The 24750-nt window shown below is 43.5% G+C and overlaps 1 protein-coding gene and 1 pseudogene across 3 annotated transcripts; both read right to left on the bottom strand.

Moving 5' to 3' along the window:
- Positions 1 to 643: 643 nt before the first annotated feature.
- LOC141409205 (uncharacterized) lies at positions 644 to 7399 on the bottom strand (annotated as a pseudogene).
- On the bottom strand, positions 6678 to 24748 carry LOC102125821 (uncharacterized). 3 transcript variants are annotated; one of them, XM_045379727.3, is made up of 4 exons: positions 24546 to 24748; positions 11931 to 12057; positions 11664 to 11724; positions 6678 to 10974 (listed from the first exon to the last, which is right to left on the bottom strand). In XM_045379727.3, exons 1-4 carry the CDS (start codon positions 24606 to 24608, stop codon positions 9525 to 9527), a joined length of 1701 nt encoding a protein of 566 aa, XP_045235662.3. In that variant the 5' UTR covers positions 24609 to 24748; the 3' UTR covers positions 6678 to 9524. The 3 variants fall into 3 exon arrangements, with proteins under 3 accessions (XP_045235662.3, XP_073882093.1, XP_073882094.1); XM_074025992.1 differs by having other exon boundaries at positions 8518 to 10974; positions 11931 to 12066; XM_074025993.1 differs by lacking the exons at positions 11664 to 11724; positions 24546 to 24748 and having other exon boundaries at positions 8518 to 10974; positions 11931 to 12012.
- Between the last annotated feature and the right edge of the window lie 2 nt (positions 24749 to 24750).

The raw sequence follows: 24750 nt of genomic DNA, 5'->3' as shown, positions 1-24750 counted from the left end.
TCTCGCTGTATCGACTAGGCTGGAGACTGCAATGGCGTGATCTCAGTTCACTGTTATCTTTGTCTCCAGGCTCAAGCCATTCTCCTGCCTCAACATCCTTATTAGCTGGGATGACAGGCACACACCACGATGCCCAGCTAATTTTTGTAGTTTTAGTAGAGACAGGGTTTCACTATGTTGGCCAGACTTGTCTTGAACTCCTGACCTCAAATGATCCACCCGCTTTGGACTAGCAAAGTGCTGGGATTACAGGCGTGAGCCACCGTTCCTGGTCAGGTTTCACTGCCCTGTCTTCCCTGCTCTGAGTTACTTTGTGTGATCTGACAATCAATGATTCCACCCTTCACTGATGTGGATACATTATCTGGGACTGGGTATGTCATCTCCACACACAGACAGGGTTTGGTCAGTGGCTGATGCTGCATCCTGTGGTGTCTGGATTTTGAACTTAGGGAGTTTTAAATAAGCGTTTCTGAAGAGCAGCTTCATTGGCACCTAAAAGGAAGGGACTGAATTGGTCTATGCCATTGCATAATATATAAAAGAAACTTTTCCATGTTGCTGTTAACTTTACACTGCTGACATAAGCAGGCTGTTGACAAGTTAGCATCGACAGCACATTATCAGAGAAAGACAGGCTGTATTTAGACAATTTATACAAATTTATTAGCCTCCTATGACTCAGTAAAGCAATTTGAAAAAATATAGCTTTATAAGGCATAAATGAATTCATGTTTTAACTAAGGTACTTTCTGATAAACAGTGCCCATACATTTTAGGAAATATTTTAGTCTTTAGAGCATAAGTAAGGCAAAAACAGGTCCAGGAGTCTACAGATGACATCACCTCACCACAAGGCCAAGTCTTTTTTTTTGTTTTTTTGAGACACAGTTTCGCTCTTGTTGCCCAGTCTGGAGTGCAACAGTGTGACCTCAGTTCACTGCAAACTCTGCCTCCTGTATGCATGTGGTTCTCCTGTGTCAGCCTCCTGAAGAGCTAGGATTACAGGAGCATGTCACCACACCTTGCTAATTTTTGTATTTTTAGTAGAGATGGGGTTGGATCATATTGGTCAGAATGGTCTTGAACTCCTGACCTCAGCCTCTCAAAGTGCTGGGATTACAGGCGTGAGCCACCATGCCCAGCCAAGGCCAAGTCTTTTACTATTGGAGAGACATGATGCTCCTCAGTGACCATGATGGATCAGGACAAAAACAAGGGCATTTTGAAACTATATTTCTAAGGAAATAATATATTTAATTAATATTTATTTTTACTTACAAGTTCAGTACCTAGACCTTTTTGTTATGACCTATTTTAATGACAAGCTGACTTCAAGGTTTAGAATTAAAAGTTATTTCTTACCTAAACCCACATTTGTACATAAAAATATATAGAGGAAAACATATTTCAAATCATAAGCATGGCCAAAAGTTTTCTCTTCTTACTAATGTGACTTGTAATTCTCATGCATCTCACAGTCATTTATGGCTTTTGGTCATCTTTATCACTATGGTATATTACACCTTTGCTGACAGCAGGTATGGCACTGTTGGTTTTGGGGAAGGCGGCACTCAGAGGTACATGAGATAACTATTGGTATTATGACTGAATGAAAAATAGGGTTGCAGCTGGGCACGATGGCTCATGTCTGTAATCCCAGCATTTTGGGAGGCCAAGGCAGGTAAATCATGAGTTCTGGAGTTCAAGACCAGCCTGGCCCATATGGTGAAATCCTGTCTCTACTAAAAAATACAAAAAATTAGCCTGGCGTGGTGGCACACGCCTGTAGTCCCAGCTACTCAGAAGGCTGAGGCAGGAGAATTGCTTGAACCCTGGAGGCAGAGGTTGCAGCTACCTGAGATCATGCTACTGCACTCTAGCCTGGGTGACAGAGTGAGATTTTTTCCTGAAAAAAAAGAAAGAAAAGAAAAGAAAGGAAAAGAAAAATTAGGGTTGAGATAAAAATTTAAGTACATAAGCATCAAAAGTAAAATTTCTGAGGAAAAAGATACCTGGCATTTTATCCACATGGTTATACTGACTCACAATGTCCAAATAACAACAATTTAACAGTATAAGGTTGACCTAATACACGACACCAATGGGATATTTTATTATAGCTTTTTTTTTGTTTTTGAAATGGAGTCTCACTCTGTCGCCCAGGCTGGAGTGCAATGACGCAATCTTGACTCACTGCAAGCTCTGCCTCCTGGGTTCACGCCATTCTCCTGCCTCAGCCTCCTGAGTAGCTGGGCACCCACCACCACGCCCAGCTAATTTTTTGTATTTTTAGTAGAGACGGGGTTTCACCCTGTCAGCCAGGATGGTCTCGATCTCCTGACCTCGTGATCCACCCACCTCGGCCTCGCAAAGTGCTAGGATTACAGGCGTGAGCTGCGGTGCCCAGCCTTACTATTATAGCTTAATTATTTAAAAATAACATTTGTTAGTATACAGCTATTATAAACAGTTAATTGTTTACATTCACTATCTGTATTCAAAGAATCTTGTCAGGTCTGAATGCTTTCTCACACTGCTTACATTCATTGGGTTTCTCTTGAGTGTGAGTCCTTCCATGCATTTAAAGGTGTGAGGCTGATCTGAAGGCTTTCCACATTGCTTACATTCACAGGGCTTCTCTCCAGTGTGAGTCCTTTCATGATATTGAAGGGAACTAGAAGAAATGAAGGCTTTTCTACACTGCATACACTCATAGGGTTTCTCTCCCATGTGAGTCCTTTCATGATATTGAAAAGAAGTGGAAGAAATAAAGCCTTTCGCACATTGCTTACATTGATAGGGTTTTCTCCCTAGAGTGAGTTCGTGATATTGAAAAGAACTGGAAGTGAAAGCTTTGCCACATTGCTTGCCTTCATAGGATTTCCTTCCAGTGTGAGTCTTTTCACGTCTATGAAAGGAAACAGGCAAGCTGAATGCTTTCCTGTATTCTTTACATTCATAGGGTTTCTCTCCAGTGTGTGTTCTTGCATGTATTCAAAGGATCTTGGCAGATGTGAATGCTTTCCCACAATGCTTACATTCATAGGGCTTCTCTCCTCTGTGCATCCTTTCATGTATTTGCAAAGAAGAGAAATTATGGAACACTTTTCCACATTCCTTACATTCATAGGGTTTCTCTCCAGTGTGTCCTTTTATGAATTCAAAGATTTTTGACAGACCTGAAGCCTTTCTCAGATTGCTAATATTCGTAGGGTTTCTATCCAGTGTGAGTCCTACAATGATTTCGAAGGTGTGAGGTAAATCTGAAGGCTTTCCCACATTGCTTACACTCATAGGGGTTCTCTCCAGTGTGAGTCCTTTCATGATATCAAAAGGAAGTGAAAGAAACAAAGGCTTTACCACATTTCTTACACTCATAGCGTTTCTCTCCAGTGTAAGATTTTTCATGTATTTGAAATGACTTGGCAGAATAAAAGCCTTTCCTGCGTATCTTACATTTATAAGGTGTTTCTACAGAGTGCATTTTTTTTTTTTATACATTATGTTCTAGGGTACATGTGCACAACCTGCAGGTTTGTTCCATATGTATACATGTGACATGTTGGTGTGCTGCACCCATTAACTCATCATTTACATTAGGTATATCTCGTAATGCTATCTCTCCCCGTTCCCCCACCCCACGACAGGCCCCATTGTGTGATGTTCCCCACCCTGTGTCCGAGTGTACTCATTGTTCAATTCCCACCTATGAGTGAGAACATGCGGTGTTTGGTTTTTGGTCCTTGTGATAGTTTGCTCAGAATGATGGTTTCCAGCTTCATCCATGTCCCTACAAAGGACATGAACTCATCCTTTTTTATGGCTGCATAGTATTCCATAGTGTATATGTGCCACATTTTCTTTATTCAGTCTATCATTGATGGACATTTGGGTAGGTTCCAAGTCTTTGCTATTGTGAACAGTGCCACAATAAACATACATGTGCATGTGTCTTTATAGCAGTATGATTTATAATCCTTTGGGTATATACCCAGTACTAGGATGGCTGGGTCAAATGGTATTTCTAGTTCTAGATCCTTGAGGAATTGCCACACTGTCTTCCACAATGGTTGAACTAGTTTACAGTCCCACCAACAGTGTAAAAGTGTTCCTATTTCTCCACATCCTCTCCAGCACCTCTTGTTTACTGACTTTTTAATGATCGCCTTTCTAACTGGTGTGAGACGGTATCTCATTGTGGTTTTGATTTGCATTTCTCTGATGGCCAGTGATGATGAGCATTTTTTCATGTGTCTGTTGGCTGCATAAATGTTTTCTTTTGAGAAGTGTCTGTTCATATCTTTTGCCCACTTTTTGATGGGGTTGATTTTTTCTTTCTTTTTTTTTTTTTTTGAGACTGAGTCTGGCTCTGTCGCCCAGGCTGGAGTGCAGTGGCCAGATCTCAGCTCACTGCAAGCTCCGCCTCCCGGGTTTACGCCATTCTCCTGCCTCAGCCTCCGGAGTAGCTGGGACCACAGGCGCCCACCACCTCGCCCGGCTAGTTTTTTGTATTTTTTAGTAGAGACGGGGTTTCACCGTGTTAGCCAGGATGGTCTCGATCTCCTGACCTTGTGATCCGCCCGTCTCAGCCTCCCAAAGTGCTGGGATTACAGGCTTGAGCCACCGTGCCCGGCTGGGGTTGATTTTTTCTTGTAGATTTAAGTTCTTTGTAGATTCTGGATATTAGCCCTTTGTTAGATGGGTAGATTGTGAAAATTTTCCCCCATTCTGTAGGTTGCCTGTTCACTCTGATGGTAGTTTCTTTTGCTGTGCAGAAGCTCTCTAGTTTAATTAGATCCCACTTGTCAATTTTGGCTTTTGTTGCCATTGCTTTTGGTGTTTTAGTCATGAAATCCTTGCCCATGCCTATGTCCTGAATGGTATTGCCTAGGTTTTCTTCTAGGGTTTTTAGGGTTTTAGGTCTAACATTTAAGTCTTTAATCTATCTGGAATTAATTTTTGTATAAGGTGTAAGGAAGGGATCCAGTTTCAGCTTTCTACAGATGGCTAGCCAGTTTTCCCAGCCCCATTTATTAAATAGGGAATCCTTTCCCCATTCCTTGTTTTTGTCAGGTTTGTCAAAGATCAGATGGTTGTAGATGTGTGGTATTATTTCTGAGGGCTCTGTTCTGTTCCATTGGTCTATATCTCTGTTTTGGTACCAGTACCATGCTGTTTTGGTTACTGTAGACTTGCAGTATAGTTTGAAGTCAGGTAGCCTGATGCCTCCAGCTTTGTTCTTTTGGTTATGGTCTTGGCAATGCAGGCTCTTTTTGGTTCCCTATGAATTTTAAAGTAGTTTTTTCCAATTCTGTGAAGAAAGTCATCAGTAGCTTGATGGGGATGGCACTGAATCTATAAATTACCTTGGGCAGTATGGCCATTTTCACAATACTGATTCTTCCTATCCATGAGCATGGAATGTTCTTCCATTTGTTTGTGTCCTCTTTGATTTCATTGAGCAGTGGTTTGTAGTTCTCCTTGAAGAGTTCCTTCACATCCTTTGTAAGTTTGATTCCTAGGTATTTTATTCTCTTTGAAGCAATTGTGAATGGGAGTTCACTCATGATTTGGCTCTCTGTTTGTCTGTTATTGCTGTATAGGAATGCTTGTGATTTTTGCACATTGATTTTGTATCCTGAGACTTTGCTGAAGTTGCTTATCAGTTTAAGCAGATTTTGGGCTGAGACGATGGGGTTTTCTAAATATAAAATCATGTCATCTACAAACCAGAACAATTTGACTTTCTCTTTTCCTACTTGAACACCCTTCATTTACTTCTCCTGCCTGATTGCCCTGGCCAGAATTTCCAACACTGTGTTGAATAGGAGTGGTGAGACAGGGCATCCCTGTCTTGTGCCAGTTTTCAAAGGGAATGCTTCCAGTTTTTGCCCATTCAGTTTCATATTGGCTGTGGGTCTGTCATAAATAGATCTTATTATTTTGAGATACATCACATCAATACCTAGTTTGTTGAGAGTTTTTAGCATAAAGGGCTGTTGAATTTTGTTGAAGGCCTTTTCTGCGTCTATTGAGATAATCACGTGGTTTTTGTCTTTGGTTCTGTTTAAATGATGGATTATGTATAGTGATTTGCATATGTTGAACCAGCCTTGCATCCCAGGGATGAAATCAACTTGACTGTGGTGGAAAGCTTTTTGATGTGCTGCTGGAGTCAGTTTGCCAGTATTTTATTGAGGATTTTTGCATTGATGTTCATCAGGGATATTGGTCTAAAATTCTCTTTTTTTTGTTGTGTCTCTGCCAGGTTTTGGTATCAGGATGATGCTGGCTTCATAAAATGAGTTAGGGAGGATTCCCTCTTTTTCTATTGATTGGAATAGTTTCAGAAGGAATGGTACCAGCTCCTCTTTGTACCTCTGGTAGAATTCAGCTGTGAATCCATCTGGTCCTGGACTTTTTTTTGGTTGGTAGGCTATCAATTATTGCCTCAATTTCAGACCCTGTTATTAGTCTATTCAGGGATTCAACTTCCTCCTGGTTTAGTCTTGGGAGGGTGTATGTGTCCTGGAATTTATCCATTTCTTCTAGATTTTCTAGTTTATTTGCACAGAGGTATTTATAGTATTCTCTGATGGTAGTTTGTATTTCTAGGGGATTGGTGGTGATATCCCTTTTATCATTTTTAATTGCGTCTATTTGATTCTCCTCTCTTTTCTTATTTATTAGTCTTGCTAGCAGTCTATCAATTTTGTTGATCTTTTCAAAACACCACCTCCTGGATTCACTGATTTTTTGAAGGGTTTTTTGTGTCTCTATGTCCTTCAGTTCTGCTCTGATCTTAGTTATTTCTTGCCTTCTCCTAGCTTTTGAATGTGTTGGCTCTTGCTTCTCCAGTTTTTAAATTGTGATGTTAGGATGTCAATTTTAGATCTTTCCTGCTTTCTCTTGTGGGCATTTAGTGCTATAAATTTCCCTCTACACACTGCTTTAAATGTGTCCCAGAGATTCTGGTATGTTGTATCTTTGTTCTCATTGGTTTCAAAGAACATCTTTATTTCTGCCTTCATTTTGTTATGTACCCAGTAGTCATTCAGGAGCAGGTTGTTCAGTTTCCATGTAGTTGAGTGGTTTAGAGTGAGTTTCTTAATCCTGAGTTCTAGTTTGATTGCTCTGTGGTCTGAGAGACAGTTTGTTATAATTTCTGTTCTTTTGCATTTGCTGAGGAGTGCTTTACTTCCAACTATGTGGTCAATTTTGGAATAAGTGTGATGTGGGTGCTGAGAAGAATGTATATTCTGTTGATTTGGGGTGGAGAGTTCTGTTGATGTCTATTAGGTCTGCTTAGTGCAGAGCTGAGTTCAATTCCTGGATATCCTTGTTAACTTTCTGTCTCGTTGATCTGTCTAATGTTGACAGTGGGGTGTTAAAATCTCCCATTATTATTGTGTGGGAGTCTAAGTCTCTTTGTAGGTCTCTAAGGACTTGCTTTATGAATCTGGGTGCTCCTGTATTTGGTGCATAAATATTTAGGATAGTTAGCTCTTCTTGTTGAACTGATCCCTTTACCATTATGTAATGACCTTGTCTCTTTTGATCCTTGTTGGTTTAAAGTCTGTTTTATCAGAGACTAGGATCGCAACCCCTGCTTTTGCATTGTTGCTGTTGTTTTCCATTTGCTTGGTAGATATTCCTCCATCCCTTTATTTTGAGCCTATGTATATCTCTGCACGTGAGATGGGTCTCCTGAATGCAGCACACTGATGGATCTTGATTCTTTATCTAATTTGCATGTCTATGTGTTTTAATTGGAGCATTTAGCCCATTTACATTGAAGGCTAATATTGTTATGTGTGAATTTGATCCTGTCATTATGATGTTAGCTGGTTATTTTGGTTGTTAGTTGATGCAGTTTCTTCCTAGCATTGATGGCCTTTATGATTTGGCATGTTTTTGCAGTGGCTGGTACCAGTTGTTCCTTTCCATGTTTAGTGCTTCCTTCAGGACCTCTTGTAAGGCAGGCCTGGTGGTGACAAAATCTCTCAGTATTTGCTTGTCTGTAAAGGATTTTATTTCTCCTTCACTTATGAAGCTTAGTTTGGCTGGATATGAAATTCTGGGTTGAAAATTCTTTGCTTTAAGAATGTTGAATATTGGCCCCCACTCTCTTCTGGCTTGCAGAGTTTCTGCCAAGAGATCCGCTGTTAGTCTGATGGGCTTCCCTTTGTGGGTAACCCGACCTTTCTCTCTGGCTGCCCTTAACATTTTTTCCTCCATTTCAACTTTGGTGAATCTGACAATTACGTGTCTTGGAGTTGCTCTTCTTGAGAAGTATCTTTGTGGCATTCTCTGTATTTCCTGAATTTGAATGTTGACCTGCCTTGCTAGGTTGGGGAAGTTCTCCTGGATAATATCCTGAAGAGTGTTTTCCAACTTGGTTCCATCCCCATCACTTTCAGGTACACCAATCAGATGTAGATTTGGTCTTTTAACATAGTCCCATATTTCTTGGAGGCTTTGTTCTTTTTACTTTTTTTCTCTAAACTTCTCTTCTCGCTTCATTTCATTCATTTGATCTTCACTGATACCCTTTCTTCCACTTGATCGAATTGGCTACTGAAGCTTGTGCATGTATCACATAGTTCTCGTGCCATGGTTTTCAGCTCCATCAGGTCATTTAAAGTCCTCTCTATGCTGTTTATTCTAGTTAGCCATTCGTCTAATCTTTTTTCAAGATTTTTAGCTTCTTTGCAATGGGTTCGAACATCCTCCTTTAGCTTGGAGAAGTTTGTTATTACCGATCGTCTGAAGCCTTCTTCTCTCAACTCGTCAAAGTTATTCTCCATCCAGCTTTGTTCCATTGCTGGTGAGGAGCTGCGTTCCTTTGGAGAAGAAGAGGTGCTCTGATGTTTAGAATTTTCAGCTTTTCTACTCTGGTTTCTCCCCATCTTTGTGGTTTTATCTACCTTTGGTCTTTGACAATGGTGATGTACAGATGGGTTTTGGTGTGGATGTCCTTTCTGTTAGTTTCCCTTTTAACAGTCAGGACCCTCAGCTGAGGTCTGTTGGAGTTTGCTGGAGGTCCACTCCAGACCCTGTTTGCCTGGGTATCACCAGCAGAGGTTGCAGAACAGCAAATATTGCAGAACAGTGAATGTTGCTCCCTGATCCTTCCTCTGGAAGCTTTGTCACAAAGGGGCACCCAGCCGTATGAGGTGTCAGTCGGCCCCTACTGGGAGGTGCTTCCCAGTTAGGCTACTCAGGGCTCTGGGACCCACTGGAGGAAGCAGACTGTCTGTTCTCAGATCTCAAAATCTGCTGGGAGGACCACTACTCTCTTCAAAGCTGTCAGACAGGGATGTTTAAGTCTGCGGAAGTTTCTGCTGCCTTTTGTTCAGCTATCCAGTGTGCATTCTTATGTATGCTTGTGTCCTTTCAGGAATTCGAAGGTTCTTGGCAGATCTGAAGGGTATCCCACATTCCTTACATTCATAGGGTTTCTCTCCATTGTGTCTCCTACCACACACTCAAAAGTGTGAGGCAGATCTGAAGGCTTTCCCTCATTGGTTACACTCATAGGATTTATCTTCAGGATGAGTCCTACCATGCATTCGAAGGACTGAGGCAGCTCTGAAGGCTTTCCCACATTGCTTGCATTGGTAGGGTTTCTCTCCAGTGTGAGTCCTTTCATGATATCGAAAGGAACTAGAACTACTGAAGGCTTCACCACATTGCTTGCATTCATAGAGTTTCTCTCCAGTGTGAGTTTTTTCATGTCTTTGAAATGATTTGGGACAATAAAAGCCTTTCCCACATATCTTACATTTATAAGGTCTTTCTCCAGAGTGTATTCTTATGTGTGTTTGTGTCCTTTCATGACTTTGAAGGTTCTTCATAGATCTGAAGGCTTTCCCACATTCCTTACATTCATAGGGTTTCTCTCCAGTGTGAGTCCTACCATGCAATCGAAGGTGTGAAGCAGATCTGAAGGATTTCCCACATTGCTTACATTCATAGGGTTTCTCTCCAGTGTGAGTCCTTTCATGATATCGAAGGGAACTGGAATGAATGAAGGCTTTACCGCATTGCCTGCATTTATAGGGTTTCTCTCCACTGTGAGTTTTTTCATGTCTTTGAAATGAATTTGCAGAACAAAAGCCTTTCCCACATATCTTACATTCATAAGGTCTTTCTCCAGAGTGTATTCTTATGTGTGTTTGAAAACTTGTAAGAGAGGATAATGCTTTCCCACACTGCTTACATTCATAGGGTTTTTTCCCAGAGTGGGTCCTTTCATGTCTACGAACATAATGGGGACACGTGAATGCTTTCCCACATTCCTTACATTGATAAGACTTCTCTCCCATGTGAATCATTTCATGTCTACGACAGCATCTGGGACTATGAAATGCTTTCCCACATTCCTGACATTCATAAGGCTTTTCTCCAGTGTGAGTTCTTTTATGTATTTGAAGGGCAGCAGAATAACTGAAGGATTTACCACATTGTTTACATTCATATGGTTTCTCTCCAGTGTGAGTTCTTTCATGGATAAGATATAAACTGAGACAATGGAAGGCTTTCCCACAAAATTTACATTTATAAGGTCCATCTCCACTGTGCATTATCATGTGTCTTTGAATGCTTGAATGGGAAATAAAGGTTTTTCCACATTCTTTACAAGCATAGGGTTTCTCTCCAGTGTGATCCCTTTCTTGTGCTCTAAAGGAGGGGTGATATCTGAAGGCTTTTTTAAGTTGTTGACACTTACATGGCTTCGGTCCATATTCCTGATACTCATATGCCTTATGTCCAATGTCACCTCTGATGTTCATATTAAAAGATGAGTTACCTATGCCAACTTCTCCACACACAAAGCTGTCACATGATTTTACTTCAGGAGAAGTTTGCTTCTCCTGGAAGTTCAGCCTGTCATCTGGAACCTGGATAACAGTTTCTCCACAATGACTATCTTCTTTAATTTCATTGACTTTCTCTTCTATGAGACTCCTGTAAAACATGAGAAGCACATTATGAAGGGTTTGTTTATAAGTAATTTTATATTCATCATCAAGTATTGCACTTGCATTTTTAACACTGTCCATCAAAGTGTAGGCTTTTGGCCCTGGTTGAATTGTTTGAAGGTGACTGGACAATGTGTCCTACAAGGTGTCCCAGCCATAACTATTATTTTTAAAAATGTTTATATGGGGCTTCTTAATACTCTTCCCAAGTAAACTATTTTACAAATACTAAATACTCTGTGTCATTTTTCTTTTGTTTCAGGATCTAGTCCTGTTATCCACGCTGGAGTGCAGTGAAACCATCATAGCTTACGGCAGGCTTTACTGGCTCAGGTGATCCTCCTGCCTCAGTCTCCTGAGTAGCTGGGACACAGATGCATACCACAATGCCCGGCTAATTTTTTGCTGTTGTTGATATATGGTCTCGTTATGTTGCCCAGGCTGTTTTTGAACTGCTGGCCTCAAGCTATCCTCCTATCTCTACCTCTCAAAGGATTGGGATTACAGGAGTGAGCCCACAGCCTATGTCACATTTACATTTTTTTTTTGTCAAATATTCTAAAAATAAATGAACTTGATCCTGGACTTAGTTCTTTGTTTTACTTATTTTTAATATATTGTCATATTCTAAGATTGTCTAGAGAGACACTGTTTTGTCTTGTAAGTACAAATTACCTGAAGTTTCTCCTGGGGTTTTGGTACTCATATTCAATGTTCTGGTCTTTCCAACTTTTTCCTAAAATACAGACACACAAAAATAGTCCCAAGGCATTATAAAATTGTGAAAAAATTATTAGATTCTATGCCCATGATTTACTGCAGCCACACCTCATTTATTCATCAAAGTATTTCCTGTCTATGTTCTAAATCACTCAACAGCATTGATGAGCTAGAAACACTGGTTCACTAATTGACTGAGGGAAGGAATATTGTCATTCTTACCTATAGAGGTCAGGTTCCTGAAAGTTTCCAGCATCACTTCCCTGTAGAGATTCTTCTGAAAAATATCCAGCAAAGCCCACTCCTCCTGGGTGAAGTTCACAGCCACATCCTCAAAGGCCACCGGGTCCTGAAACATCTCACATGTGTAGAGGAGGATGGGTGAGAGTGACAGCACTGGGGGCCTAGACTCTATTCCCAAGATGTTCTCAGGATGCCGTGGACTCCAAACACTTATTCCCCGCTTTGCTCATCATCTCCCTGTATATACAGGGAGAAACTTTCTTCCATAATGCAATTTTTTTTTGTTTGTTTGTTTTTGAGACGGAGTCTCGCTCTGTCACCCAGGCTGGTGTGCAGTGGCCCGATCTTGGCTCACTGCAAGCTCTGCCTCCCCAGTTCAAGTCATTCTCCTGCCTCAGCCTCCCAAGTAGCTGGGACTACAGGTGACTGCCACCACGCCTGGCTAACTTTTTTGTATTTTTAGTAGAGGCGGGGTTTCACTGTGTTAGCCAGGATGGTCTCGATCTCCTAACCTCGTGATCTGCCCACCTTGACCTCCCAAAGTGCTGGGATTACAGGCGTGAGCCACGTACCTGACTTTTTTTTTTTCTTTGAGACAGATTTTCACTCTTGTCGCCCAGGCTGCACCGCTGGGGTCTAGCACTTCTACTTCCTCAGCCTCCTGAGTAGCTAAGATTACAGGCATGTGCCACCATACCCAGCTAAGTTTGTATTTTTACTAGAGACAGATTTTCTCCATGTTGGTCAGGCTGCCGACCACAGGTGATCTGCCTGCCTCAGCCTCCCAAAGTGCTGGGATTACAGGCATGAACTACCATGCCCTGCCAGCAGTTGTTTGTTTTTGGTTTTTTTAAAGACAGTATCTTGCACTGTTACCCAGACTGGAGTGTAGTGGCACCATCTTGGCTCACTACAACGTCTTACTCCTGGGTTCATGTGATTGTCAGGCCTCAGCCTCCTGAGTAGTTGAGACCACAGGCATGTGCCACAACACCTGGCTAGTTCATAAAGCAACTGTGATGCTAGAACTGAACAAGGGGTAAAGTCAAAGTCACAGCAGGATAGGAAAATGTGTGTATTCACTGAACCCAGGGAGAAAAGTGAACTGCCTGGGCTGTCCCTAATGTCTCTTTGGACTGTGGGTCTGCAGCACCTGTCATAATAGACACCTATGAATTCATATGCAGAACAAAGTTAACATTAGCAGACCTGAGGCTGTGCATCCTTGAAAATGCCTGTTCCCAAAGTATAATCTTTGTTGATATTGTCAGATGAAGCAGATAGCTAACAAAGAGCATGAGGGGGAGCCCCTGGGAAATCCCACACCCCCAGGGACTACCCAAAACAGGTATGCTAGATATAATCGAGAGTAGGGGAATCACCTGGATAGAAAGAAACTTCCATTATGATGTCCAGGAATCATTCACTTTGCAGTTATCCTGTCAGAATGTAGCTAGATGCTGACAGAGCAAAGGGGACATTCCTAAAAAAAACCTGGCACTGTATGTACACAAGAGGGCAAACAAGAAACTCCTAAGAGATACTCAGGTGTAATAAGCACAGATTTAACCACTATACAACCTTCCTGAGGTGGCAGTAATGAGCAATGCAGCCAATAACCTATCCATTGACGGCTGAATGGAAAAACAAAATGTGGTAAGCATATACATAAAATGCGATATTATTTACTATTAGAAAATGACATCTCAGCCGGGCTTGGTGGCTCATGCCTGTAATCCCAGCACTTTGGAAGGCCGAGGCGGGCGGATCACCTGAAGGTCTGAGGTTACGATCTGCCTGACCAGCATGGAGAAACCCCATCTCTACGAAAAATACAAAATTACCCAGGCGTGTTGGCATGTGCCTGTAATCCCAGCTACTCGGGAGGCTGAGGCAGGAGAATTGCTTGAACCCAGGAGGCAGGTGAGCCAACATTGCGCCACTGCACTCCAGCCTGGGCAACAAGAGTGAAACTCCGACTCAAAAACAAAAAATAAAAGAAAATGAAATCTTGGCCCATACTACAACATGCATGAAACCTCCGGATAATTGAAAAAAGCAAAATACAATAGAATTCATCTTAGAGAACTTAAGTAGATTTGTCAAACCATCGCAACTGTACATGTAAAATTTCTTCAGCTGATAAGTTTTACATTCTTTTAAGATAAGTAATGATAGGCCGGGCGCGGTGGCTCAAGCCTGTAATCCCAGCACTTTGGGAGGCCGAGACGGGCGGATCACGAGGTCAGGAGTTCGAGACCATCCTGGCTAACATGGTGAAACCCCGTCTCTACTAAAAAATACAAAAAAAAAAACTAGCCGGGCGAGGTGGTGGGCGCCTGTAGTCCCGGCTACTCGGGAGGCTGAGGCAGGAGAATGGCGTAAAAACCCGGGAGGCGGAGCTTGCAGTGAGCTGAGATCCGGCCACTGCACTCCACCCTGGGCGACATAGCGAGACTCCGTCTCAAAAAAAAAAAAAAAAAAAAAAAAAAAAGATAAGTAATGATAATAAATCATGGTAGCAGCCAGGCATGGTGGCTCATGCCTGTAATCCCAGCACTTTGGAAGATTGAGGTGGGTGGATCACTTGAGGCCAGCAGTTTGAGACTAGCCTGACCAACGTGGTGGAACCCCATCTCTAAAAAATACAAAAATTAGCCAGGGGTGGCGGCATGTGTCTATAGTCCCAGTTCCTTGAGAGGCCGATGTGGGAGAATCATTTGAACCTAGGAGGCGGAGGTTGCAGTGAGCTGAGATCACACCACTGCACTCCAGCCGGGGCGACACAGTGAGACTCTTTCTTAAAACCAACAAACAAAACACCATAAGAATGTCCTAATAGAGGCAGAAAAGGCATCTGACAAGCCTTAACCAATTTATGCCTAGTGTTCCATTTTTGGAACGCTAAGGATGTGGTAGTTATTTATTTCCTACTGCTCAAGGTCATGGCCAAAGTCTGATTTTTCACACGTCTGCAATTCAAAAAGGTGCAACCTCCAGCATAAATAGGTTAATATCTCCTCATGATTAAAAATGCTCAATAAGGCCGGGCACGGTGGCTCAAGCCTGTAATCCCAGCACTTTGGGAGGCCGAGACGGGCGGATCACGAGGTCAGGAGATCGAGACCATCCTGGTTAATACGGTGAAACCCCGTCTCTACTAAAAAGTACAAAAAACTAGCCGGGCGAGGTGGCGGGCGCCTGTAGTCCCAGCTACTCGGGAGGCTGAGGCAGGAGAATGGCGTGAACCCGGGAGGCGGAGCTTGCAGTGAGCTGAGATCTGGCCACCGCACTCCAGCCTGGGCGACAGAGCGAGACTCCGTCTCAAAAAAACACAAAAAAACCCCAAAAATGCTCAATAAATATACAAGAGAAGATTCCATAAGACGATAAGAGAGGCACTAGAAACATAGAAAAATCTACCATAAAGACATGTATTAAAAATGCAAACCCGGAGGCCAAGGCAGACAGATCAATTGAGCCCTGCAGTTCAAGACCAGCCTGGGCAACATAAGGAGACCCCCGTCTCCATAACAAAGTAAAACACTAGGCATGGTGGCACAAGACAAATGGTATTGAAACACCTGAATTAGCAAATGCAAAGAAATGAATTAGACACAGAACTGCACCTTTTACAAAACTACTTCCTATTGAATCGTTTACTTAAATGGAAAATGCAAACCTCACAACTTCTAGAACATAACGCTTGTGAAAACCAAGACAACCTTGGATTTGCCAATAAGGTTTCACACACAACACAAAAAGCATGATATGTGAATGAGAGAATCGATAAATTGGACTTCATTCAAAACAAAAACGTTTTGGAAAAGACTCTGTTAACAGAATAAAAAGACAGGCAGCCGACTGGGACAAAATATTTGCAGAACACCTATCTGATCAAGAACTGGTATCCAAAAGGTATGAAGGACTCCTAAAATTCAATAAGAAAAAAACCAACCAATCAAAAAATAAGCAAAAGGTCACGGGCGGTGGCTCACACCTGTAATCGCAGCACTTTAGGAGGCAGAGATGGATAGATCACCGAGGTCAGGAGTTTGAGACCAACCTGACTAACATGGTGAAACCCTTTCTCTAGTAAAAATACAAAAATTAGCTAGGGGCAGGGTGCAGTGGCCTATAATCCCAGCACTTAGGGAGGCCGAGATGGGTGGATCACAAGGTCAGGAGATCGAGACCGTCCTGGCTAACACAATGAAACCCCGTCTCTACTAAAAGTACAAAAAAAAATTAGCCGGGTATAGTGGCGGGCACCTGTAGTCCCAGCTACTCAGGAGGTTGAAGCAGGAGACTGGCGTGAACTCGGGAGGCAGAGCTTGCAGTGAGCTGAGATCACACCACTGCCCTGTAGGCTGGGTGAGAGAGCCAGACTGTTTCAAAAAAAAAAAAAAAAAAAAAAAAAAAATTAGCTGGGCCTGGTGGTATGAGCCTGTAATCCCAGCTACTCAGGAGGCTAAGGCAGGAGAATCGCTGGGACCTGGGAGACAGAGGTTGCAGTGAGCTGAGATCGCGCCACTGTTCTCCAGACTGGGTGACAGAGCCAGACTCAGTCTCAAAAAAAAAAAAAAACAAAAAAAAACCCCAATCTTTCCAAATATATCTCCCCCTAAAGAATGTAATTATGGCAAACAAACACATGACAGGATGCTCTACATTACACGTTATTAAAGAGCAAATGAAAACAGGCCAGGCGCAATGGCTCAGGCCTGTAATCCAGCCCTTTGGGGAGCTGAGGTGGCTGGATCACCTGAGGTCAAAAGTTTGAGACCAGCCTGGCCAACATGGTGAAACCGTCTCTACTAATAATACAAACAGCGGCCATGTGTGGCGGCGTACACCTGTAATCCCAGCTACTCAGGAGTCTGAGTCAGGAGAATCACTTAAACCCGGGAGGCAAAGGCTGCAGTGAGCTGAGATGGCGCCATTGTACTCCGGTCTGGGCAACGTGAATGAAACTCCGTCTCCAAAGGAATAAAAAAAAAAAAGAAAGGAACAAAACAACGAAGCACCAACAAATACCTGGTGGAGTAGCTAAAATCCAAAACACTGACATTTCCTAATGCCAATGACAGTGAACTCTCCTTCACTATGGATGGTGAATGGAAAATCCTACAGCCGATTTGGAAGACAGTCTGCGGAGCTCTGAAGAAAATAAGCGTGGTCTTACTGATTCAGTAGTCTCACTCCTACATATTGACCTAAATGAACTGAAAACTGATGTCCACACAAAAGTCCTCCCACAAATGCTTTTAGCAGCCTTACTCATGACTGCCAAAAACTAGAACCAAACAAGGTGATTCTTTTTTTTTTTTTTTTTTTTTTTTTTTTTGAGACGGAGTCTCACGCTGTTGCCCAGGCTGGAGTGCAGTGGCGCGATGTCGGCTCACTGCAAGCTCCGCCTCCCGGGTTCCCGCCATTCTTTAAAAAAAAAAAAAAAAAAAAAAAAGACAAGGTCTCACACTGTATCTACCAGGCTGGTCTCTACCTGGCCTCAAGCAATCTTCTCACCTCAGTCTCCCACGTGCTGGGAACTCAGGGATGAGGCATCACACCAGGCTCAAGATCAGCCTTTCAATAGGTGAATAAAGAAACAAACTATGGTAACATCTGTACAATGGAATGTTACTCAGTGATGAAAGAAAACAGGTGGCTCCCGCTTGTAATCCCAGCACTTTGGGAGGCTGAGGCGGGTGGATCACCTGAGGCCAGGAGGTCAAGACCAGCCTGGCCAACATGGTGAAACCCTCTCTCTACGAAAAATACAAAAATTAGTCGAGTATGGTGGTGTGCACCTGTATTCCCAGCTACTCAGGAGGCTGAGGCAGAAGAATTGCTAGAACCCAGGAGGCAGAGGTTGCAGTGAGCCAAGATCAAGCCACTGCACTCCAGCCTGGGCAACAAAGCGAGATTCTGTCTCAAAAAAAAAAAAAAAAAGGAGGGGGGAGCTATGAGCCTGGAAGAAAAATGTGGTAACTCTGTGGATTTATCTGCTCAATGTTTTGGGGGAAACAACCACTGTCCTAAATAATAAAATCCATTAAGTAAGAAAGTGAATTAACTATCATTTCATATAAGGTTCATAACTGAGTTAAAACAAAATCTGATATAAAATATCACATATTGGCTATCATTTGCATAAAAAACATGCAAAAATAAAATATACTGATGAGGATGCGTACCCAGGTTGTGAAAGTATAAGGAAAAGTAAGGCAGTTATCTTATCATTCCCAATACTGGCTCCATCATTATTTAAATTCATTGTGCAATTCTTTCATGCATTTTGTGCATATGTAATATTTTAGTAAGTTTCTAGAATGCACACTATACAGAAATAAATCTCAGTGAATTTTAATTATCAGCAACAATCTGCTGAATGTAATTTTTAAAATACAGCATACCCTATTGAAACTAATTTTTTTTTTCTTTCTTTCTTTCTTTTTTTTTTTTTTTTGAGATGGAGTCTCGCTCTGTCACCCAGGTTGGAGTGCAGTGGCGTGATCTCGGCTGACTGCAAGCTCTGCCTCCCAGGTTCACGCCATTCTCCTGTCTCAGCCTCCCGATTAGCTGGGACTACATGCGCCTGCCACCACGCCCGCCTAATTTTTCATATTTTTAGTAGAGACAGGGTTTCACCATGTTAGCCAGGATGGTCTCGATCTCCTGACCTTGTGATCCACCCACCTCGGCCTCACAGAATGCTGGGATTAGAAATGTGAGTCACCGCACCCAGCCCTTTTCTTTTGAAACAGAGTCTCATTCTGCTTCCCAGGCTGGAGTGTAGTGGTGCAATCATAGCTCACTGCAACCTGGAACTCTCAGACTCAACACATCCTTCTACCTCAGCCTCCTGAGTAGCTGGGACTATAGGGACACATCACAATGATGAGGTAATTTTTTGTATAGGCAAAGTTTGTCATGTTGCTGAGGCTGGAATAATCTTTTATTTTATTTTATTTTTTTTATTTTTGAGATGGAGTTTAACTCTTGTTGCCCAGGCTGGAATGCAATGGCACGATCATAGCTCACTGCAACCTTGGCCTCCCGGGTTCAAGTGATTCTCCTGCCTCAGCCTCCTGACTAGCTGGGATTACAGGCATGCACCATCAGGCCTGACTAATTTTGCATTTTTAGTAGAGAAAGGGTTTCTCCATGTTCATCAGGCTGATCTCCAACTCCTGATTTGAGATTTGAGGCCCTGCATCCCATATATTTGGAAAATGCCAGGGGAAACCAGTTTCCCCGGAGATTGTGAAAAAATTTAAATAAAAAACAATGAGACCGAACTGTATGCAGTATCTGAAGGTCCTACTTAAAGATCCTGAAATTAAATTTAAATACAACCCTTCAAAATTACTAATTTATAGGGAAATGAAATTTATGTTTAATCAGGCAGAATCTACCAATTAACCTCTGATTACATAACTAGAATTTTTCTACCTAAGTCAGGCCAGGCAAGCTGGCTTCTACCTGTAATCCCACCACTTTAGTAGGCCAAGGTGGGCGGACCACTTGAGGACAAGAGTTCGAGACCAGCCTGGCCAACATGGTAAAACCCCGTGTTTACTAAAAAATACAAAAATTAGCTGAGTGTGGTGGCACAGGCATGTAATCCCAGCTACTTGGGAGGCTGAAGCAGAATTACTTGAATCCAGGAGGCAAAGGCTGCAGTGAACTGAGATCGTGCCACTGCACTCCAACCTGGGCCACAGAGTGAGACCCTATCTCAAAACAAACAAACAAACAAAAACAACAAAGTAATTCAAATATTTAAGCTGGTGGATCTCTATCTTGAAGCAATGTGATCATGGGGTTCAGTCACATGATGCACAGCTTTCACACAGACAGCTGGAACTCTCCTTTCCCTGATTACAGATTCACCTTCTTTCTTGCCTATACTGTTTTGTAAAATGTTGTAAATGACTGAAAGGAAACAGGAAAGACCCTTTCCCTCTTCACTTTTTTTTTTTTTTTAAAACAATTGAGATAGGGTCTTACTATGCTGCCCAGGCTGATCTTGAACTCCTGAAATCAAGCCATCCACCTGCCTCGGCCGCCCAAAGTGCTGGGGTTCCGGGTGTGAGCCATCCCGCCAGGCCCCTCTTCACTACTGATCTCTGTAGTAGACTAACTTCCCTCTTTACTTCCTCACATAAAGACTTCATGCCTGTCACATTGTCTTCAGCTGGAATGTTAAATTCACTCTTTTAAATTGAAAAGGAAATAAAAACCAGCTAGAAAGAAAACAAGCTCTGGGGGAAAAAAGCAAACCCTAAGGAATTAAGTTGTTAGCCGGATGCAGTGGCTGATATCTGTAATCCCAGCACTTTTGGAGGCCAAGGAAGCAGGACTGTTTGAGTCCAGGAGCTAGAGACCAGCCTAGGCAACATATCAAGACACCATCTCCATAAAAAAAAAAAAAAAATTAGCCAGGTGTGCTGGCGGGCAACTGTAGTCTCAGCTACTTGGGAAGCTGAGGTGCTTGAACCAGGGAGGTCAAGGCTGCAGTAAGCCATGATCGCACCACTGCTCCAGCCTGGGCCACAGAACAAGACATTAGCTCAAAGAAAAAAATAAAATAAAATTATTGTACCTCATACATCAGCCTTGTATGGAAAATGCAATCCTATTATATTTATTTGCAATTTCCCTATATAAGTGTTAGGGAAGCAGGTGCCTAGGGGAGCCAGAGTAACACCAATTTAAGTTCAGCTCCATCTTGAGACTAACAAGAAACACTCCTTGCCAGTCACAACCCATGATCATCAAATGTTTCCCATGAAGAAAACAGCCTGAAGATGCCTGCAAGTATCCTTACACTCCCACAACAACAGAACGTCCCCATGTCCCAATACCCGTAACAATATGTGCTTTCAAGATAATTACAGTTATGTTTTAATGCACTTGGGCGCTAAAATGTAAAGGGTAGTTTTCTTTAAATCAACAGAGTAAAAATTTTGTGATGCTGTCAGCCCACATGCAGGTAGGCACAGGTTAGTTTAGTCTTCACATAGACAAGACTCCCACATAAGAAAAACTTAGTACATTCCTCCACTTGCTTTATAAGGATGCTGTATGCTGCAACAGAGAATCACTCTTTCTTTTCCTTCCTTTTCTTCTCTTTTTCTTTCTTCCTTCCTCCCTCCCTCCCTTTCTTCCTTTCCTTTCCTTTCATTTTTTTTTTTTTTAAATAGAGACAGGGTCTTGCTGTGTTGGCCAGCTGGGTCTTGAACTCTTGCCTCCTGAGTGTATGGGACTACAGTTGCAGGCCACCACACCCAGCTAATTTTTGTTGTTTTTGGAAAAGATGGGGTTTCCCTATGTTGCCCAGGCAACATGGTCTCGAACTGCTGACCAGAAGTGATCCTCCCGCCTCGGCCTCCCAATGTGCTTGGAAAACAGATCTAAGCCATCATGCTGGCCCAGAGTAAGCTTTCAACAAACTCTCTTCTCACTGCACTTTGTGACTCATCTTGAATTCCTTCCTGTGTGAGATCCAAGAACTCTCTTGGGGTCTGATCAGGACCTCTTTTCCTGGTGATATAAGCAAGAACTTAACTTCCAATTTTAGAATACTGAGTCCACTTCTCTGGAGTCTATTTTTTTCCTGAATGGGCCATTGCTATCTTTCCGCTTGAATAAACTCTTCAAACTGAAATCTGAAGCTTTCAATTATTTTGGAGTGAGAAGTCCAAATAAGGCACCTGCATCTCTGCCACCAATCAAACATTTATCTGGTTTGTCTCCTCATGCACCTAATAAAAGCCTAGCCTTCAACCTGTAAATTAAAAATAAAAACATACTTTCTGGTCTGGTGAGGTGGCTCACACCTATAATCTCAGCACTTTAGGAGGCCGAGGCGGGTGGGTCACTTGAGGTCAGGAGTTCGAGAACAGCCTGGCCAACATGGTGAAACCCCATCTCTACTAAAAGCACAAAAATTAGGCGGGTGTGGTGGTGCGTGTGAGGAAAAGAAAGAGAGATCAGATTGTTACTGTGTCTATGTAGAAAAAGAAGACATAAGAAACTCCATTTTGGTATGTACTAAGAAAAATTGTTCTTCTTTGAGACGCTGTTAATCTGTAACTTTAGCCCCAACCCTGTGCTCACAGCAACCTGTGCTGTATTGAATCAAGGTTTAATGGATTTAGGGCTGTGCAGGATGTGCCTTGTTAACAATATGGTTGCAGGCAGTATGCCTAGTAAAAGTCATCGCCATTCTCAATTCTCTGTTAACCAGGGACAGAATGCACTGCGGAAAGCCGCAGGGACCTCTACCCAAACAAGCCTGCATATTGTCCAAGGTTTCCCCCACTGAGACAGCCTGAGATATGGCCTCATGGGAAAGACCTTATATCCCCCAGCCCGACACCTGTGAAGGGTCTGTGCTGAGAAGGAGTAGTGAAAGATGCAGGCCTCTTTGAAGCTGAGATAAGAGGAAGGCTTCTGTCTCCTGCTGGTTCCTGGGAATGGAATGTCTCAGTGTAAAGCCGACCATTCATTCTATTCTGAGATATGAGAAAACCCGCCCTGTGGGAGGCGAGATAGGCTGGCAGCAACACTGCTCTGTTACTCTTTGCTACACTGAGATGTTTGTGTAAAGTGAAACAGAAATCTGGCCTACGTGCACATCCAGGCACAGTACCTTTCCTTGAACTTATTCATGATACAGGTTCCTTTGCTCACGTTTCCCTGCTGACCTTCTCCCCACCATCACCCTGTGGCCCTGCCACACTCCCCTCGCCAAGATAGTAAAAATAATGATCAATAAATACGGAGGGAACTCAGAGACCAGCACCAGTGTAGGTCCTCGCATGTTGAGCACCAGTCTCCTGAGCCCACTGTTCTTTCTCTATACTTTGTCTCTGTGTTTTATTTCTTTTCTCAGTCTGTCGTCTCCACCTGATGAGAAATACCCACAGGTGTGGAGAGGCAGGCCCCCTTCAGGTGCGTGCCTGTAATCCCAGCTACTTGGAAGGCTGAGGCTGGAGAATCGCTTGAATTCGGAAGGTGGAGGTTGCAGTGAGCTGAGATCCAGCCATTGCACTCCAGCCTGAGTGACAGAAGGAGACTCTGTTTCAAACAAAAACAAAAACAAAGTACCTTCCCAGGTAAGGGAAGTGACTGGCTCTTGGCCAAGGGGACCCCTAAAAAACCCTGAAAATTGAGTTCCTCTGTATGACAGGATGGGCTTCCTGGCCAACACAGCAACACCCTCTCCCTTTAGGAGTTTAGATGCAGCAACTGAGGCACATTCATGTAAAAACAGACATCATCAGCCTGGAAAAAAAAGACTCCTGTGGCAATAAGATACCAAATTACAAACAAGACCTAAGGCCTCGCAAGGCAAGGGTAAGTCATGCCTTAGAATTCATAAAATCTAGAGAAACAGGTCTGTTTTTTAGCTGGAATGGAATCAAGTGGCAGATAACAGACCCCCTTCCTTCAGCATTCCTTCCTACCTCCTCCAAACTTTAGACAAAGCTTCACACTCTTAACCAGCTGCCACCTACAGAATCCCTCAACCACTTGTGCCTTCTAATCCCCCTTCCACAGGGCTCACCCTTTCTGTTTTCTGTTTTTGTTTTTTTTAGACAAGAGTCGCATTCTGTCGCCAAGGCTGGAGTGCAGTGGCACTGTGTGGGCTCACTGCAACTTCCGTCTCCTGGGTTCAAGCAATTCTCCTGCCTCAGCCTCCCGAGTAGCTGGGATTACAGGCGTCCACCACCACGCCCGGCTAGTTTCTTTTTAATATTTTTAGTAGAGACGGGGTTTCACCATGTTGACCAGGCTGGTCTTGAACTCCTGACCTCAGGTGATCCGCCTGCCTCGGCCCCCCAAAATGCTGGGATTACAGGCGTGAGCCACCGCGCCCGGCCAGGTCCCGCCCTTTCTGCCGAAGGAACTTAAACCTTCCAGTAACTAATTCATTATTTTCCCCGCAATTCCTGTCTCTCTAAAATGAATAAAACCAAACTGTTTTGAGCCGCCTCGGGACCACTCACTCCAGGCTTCTTGGGGATGTTTTTCCCTCGGCCAAGGTCTCCCCTATTCGGCTCCGAACAAACTTCTTTATTTTACATAGTTTGGCTTTTTTCCTTTGACAAACCACAAGCCAGGACTGGGTGTGTCTCATTCGTGAATCGCTGTTTGCTCAAATGAACTCTTTGTTAACCTTCCTCAGTTTAATTTTTAACAAGAGAAAAAGTGGACACTGGGGGCCCCACAGACCGCTGCTCCTCCTACGCACGAACCCCACACCCGAGTCGGGATCCCCCCCATGACCCTCCCGCGGCTTCCGCACAATCTGGGTAGACGCGTGGCTGCGGGCGCGGAGCTGCCCAGAGAGGGCTCTGGAGCCGCAGTCGCCGCGCAGGGACGGGACAGGACGCCTGGTGTCCCGGCTGTCGGCCCAGCCACACCCAGCAGCCGAGGGGACCGAGGGCCGAGCGGCTCCAGGAGGACTTGGTCCCAGATCCCGAAGTCGCCCGCAGGAAGGCCGGGGTCTCGCCACAGTCGGTTCCGGTCGGTCTAGGCAGCCCCTCCCCCGTCTCACGACACCCAGCCCCAGACACGCACCATTTCCTGGCTTTCAGATGTCCCGGGGTCCTCTCTACACCTCCTGTGACTACAGCAGGGCATAGCGCAGGTGACAGAGCGACAAAATCCTGGGTAGAGGCACCAGGTCCCTCTCGGGGCTGGAAACACCGGATCCCAACAGCGGCCCGCTCAGCCACAAACGTGAGGGCAGGAATGCGACCCTCTCCGTGTCTGGTTGAACAGT

This window comes from Macaca fascicularis, chromosome 19 (assembly GCF_037993035.2).
Source record: "Macaca fascicularis isolate 582-1 chromosome 19, T2T-MFA8v1.1".
Classification (NCBI taxonomy): Eukaryota; Metazoa; Chordata; class Mammalia; order Primates; family Cercopithecidae; genus Macaca; species Macaca fascicularis.
This window is presented reverse-complemented; position numbering and strand designations above follow the sequence as displayed.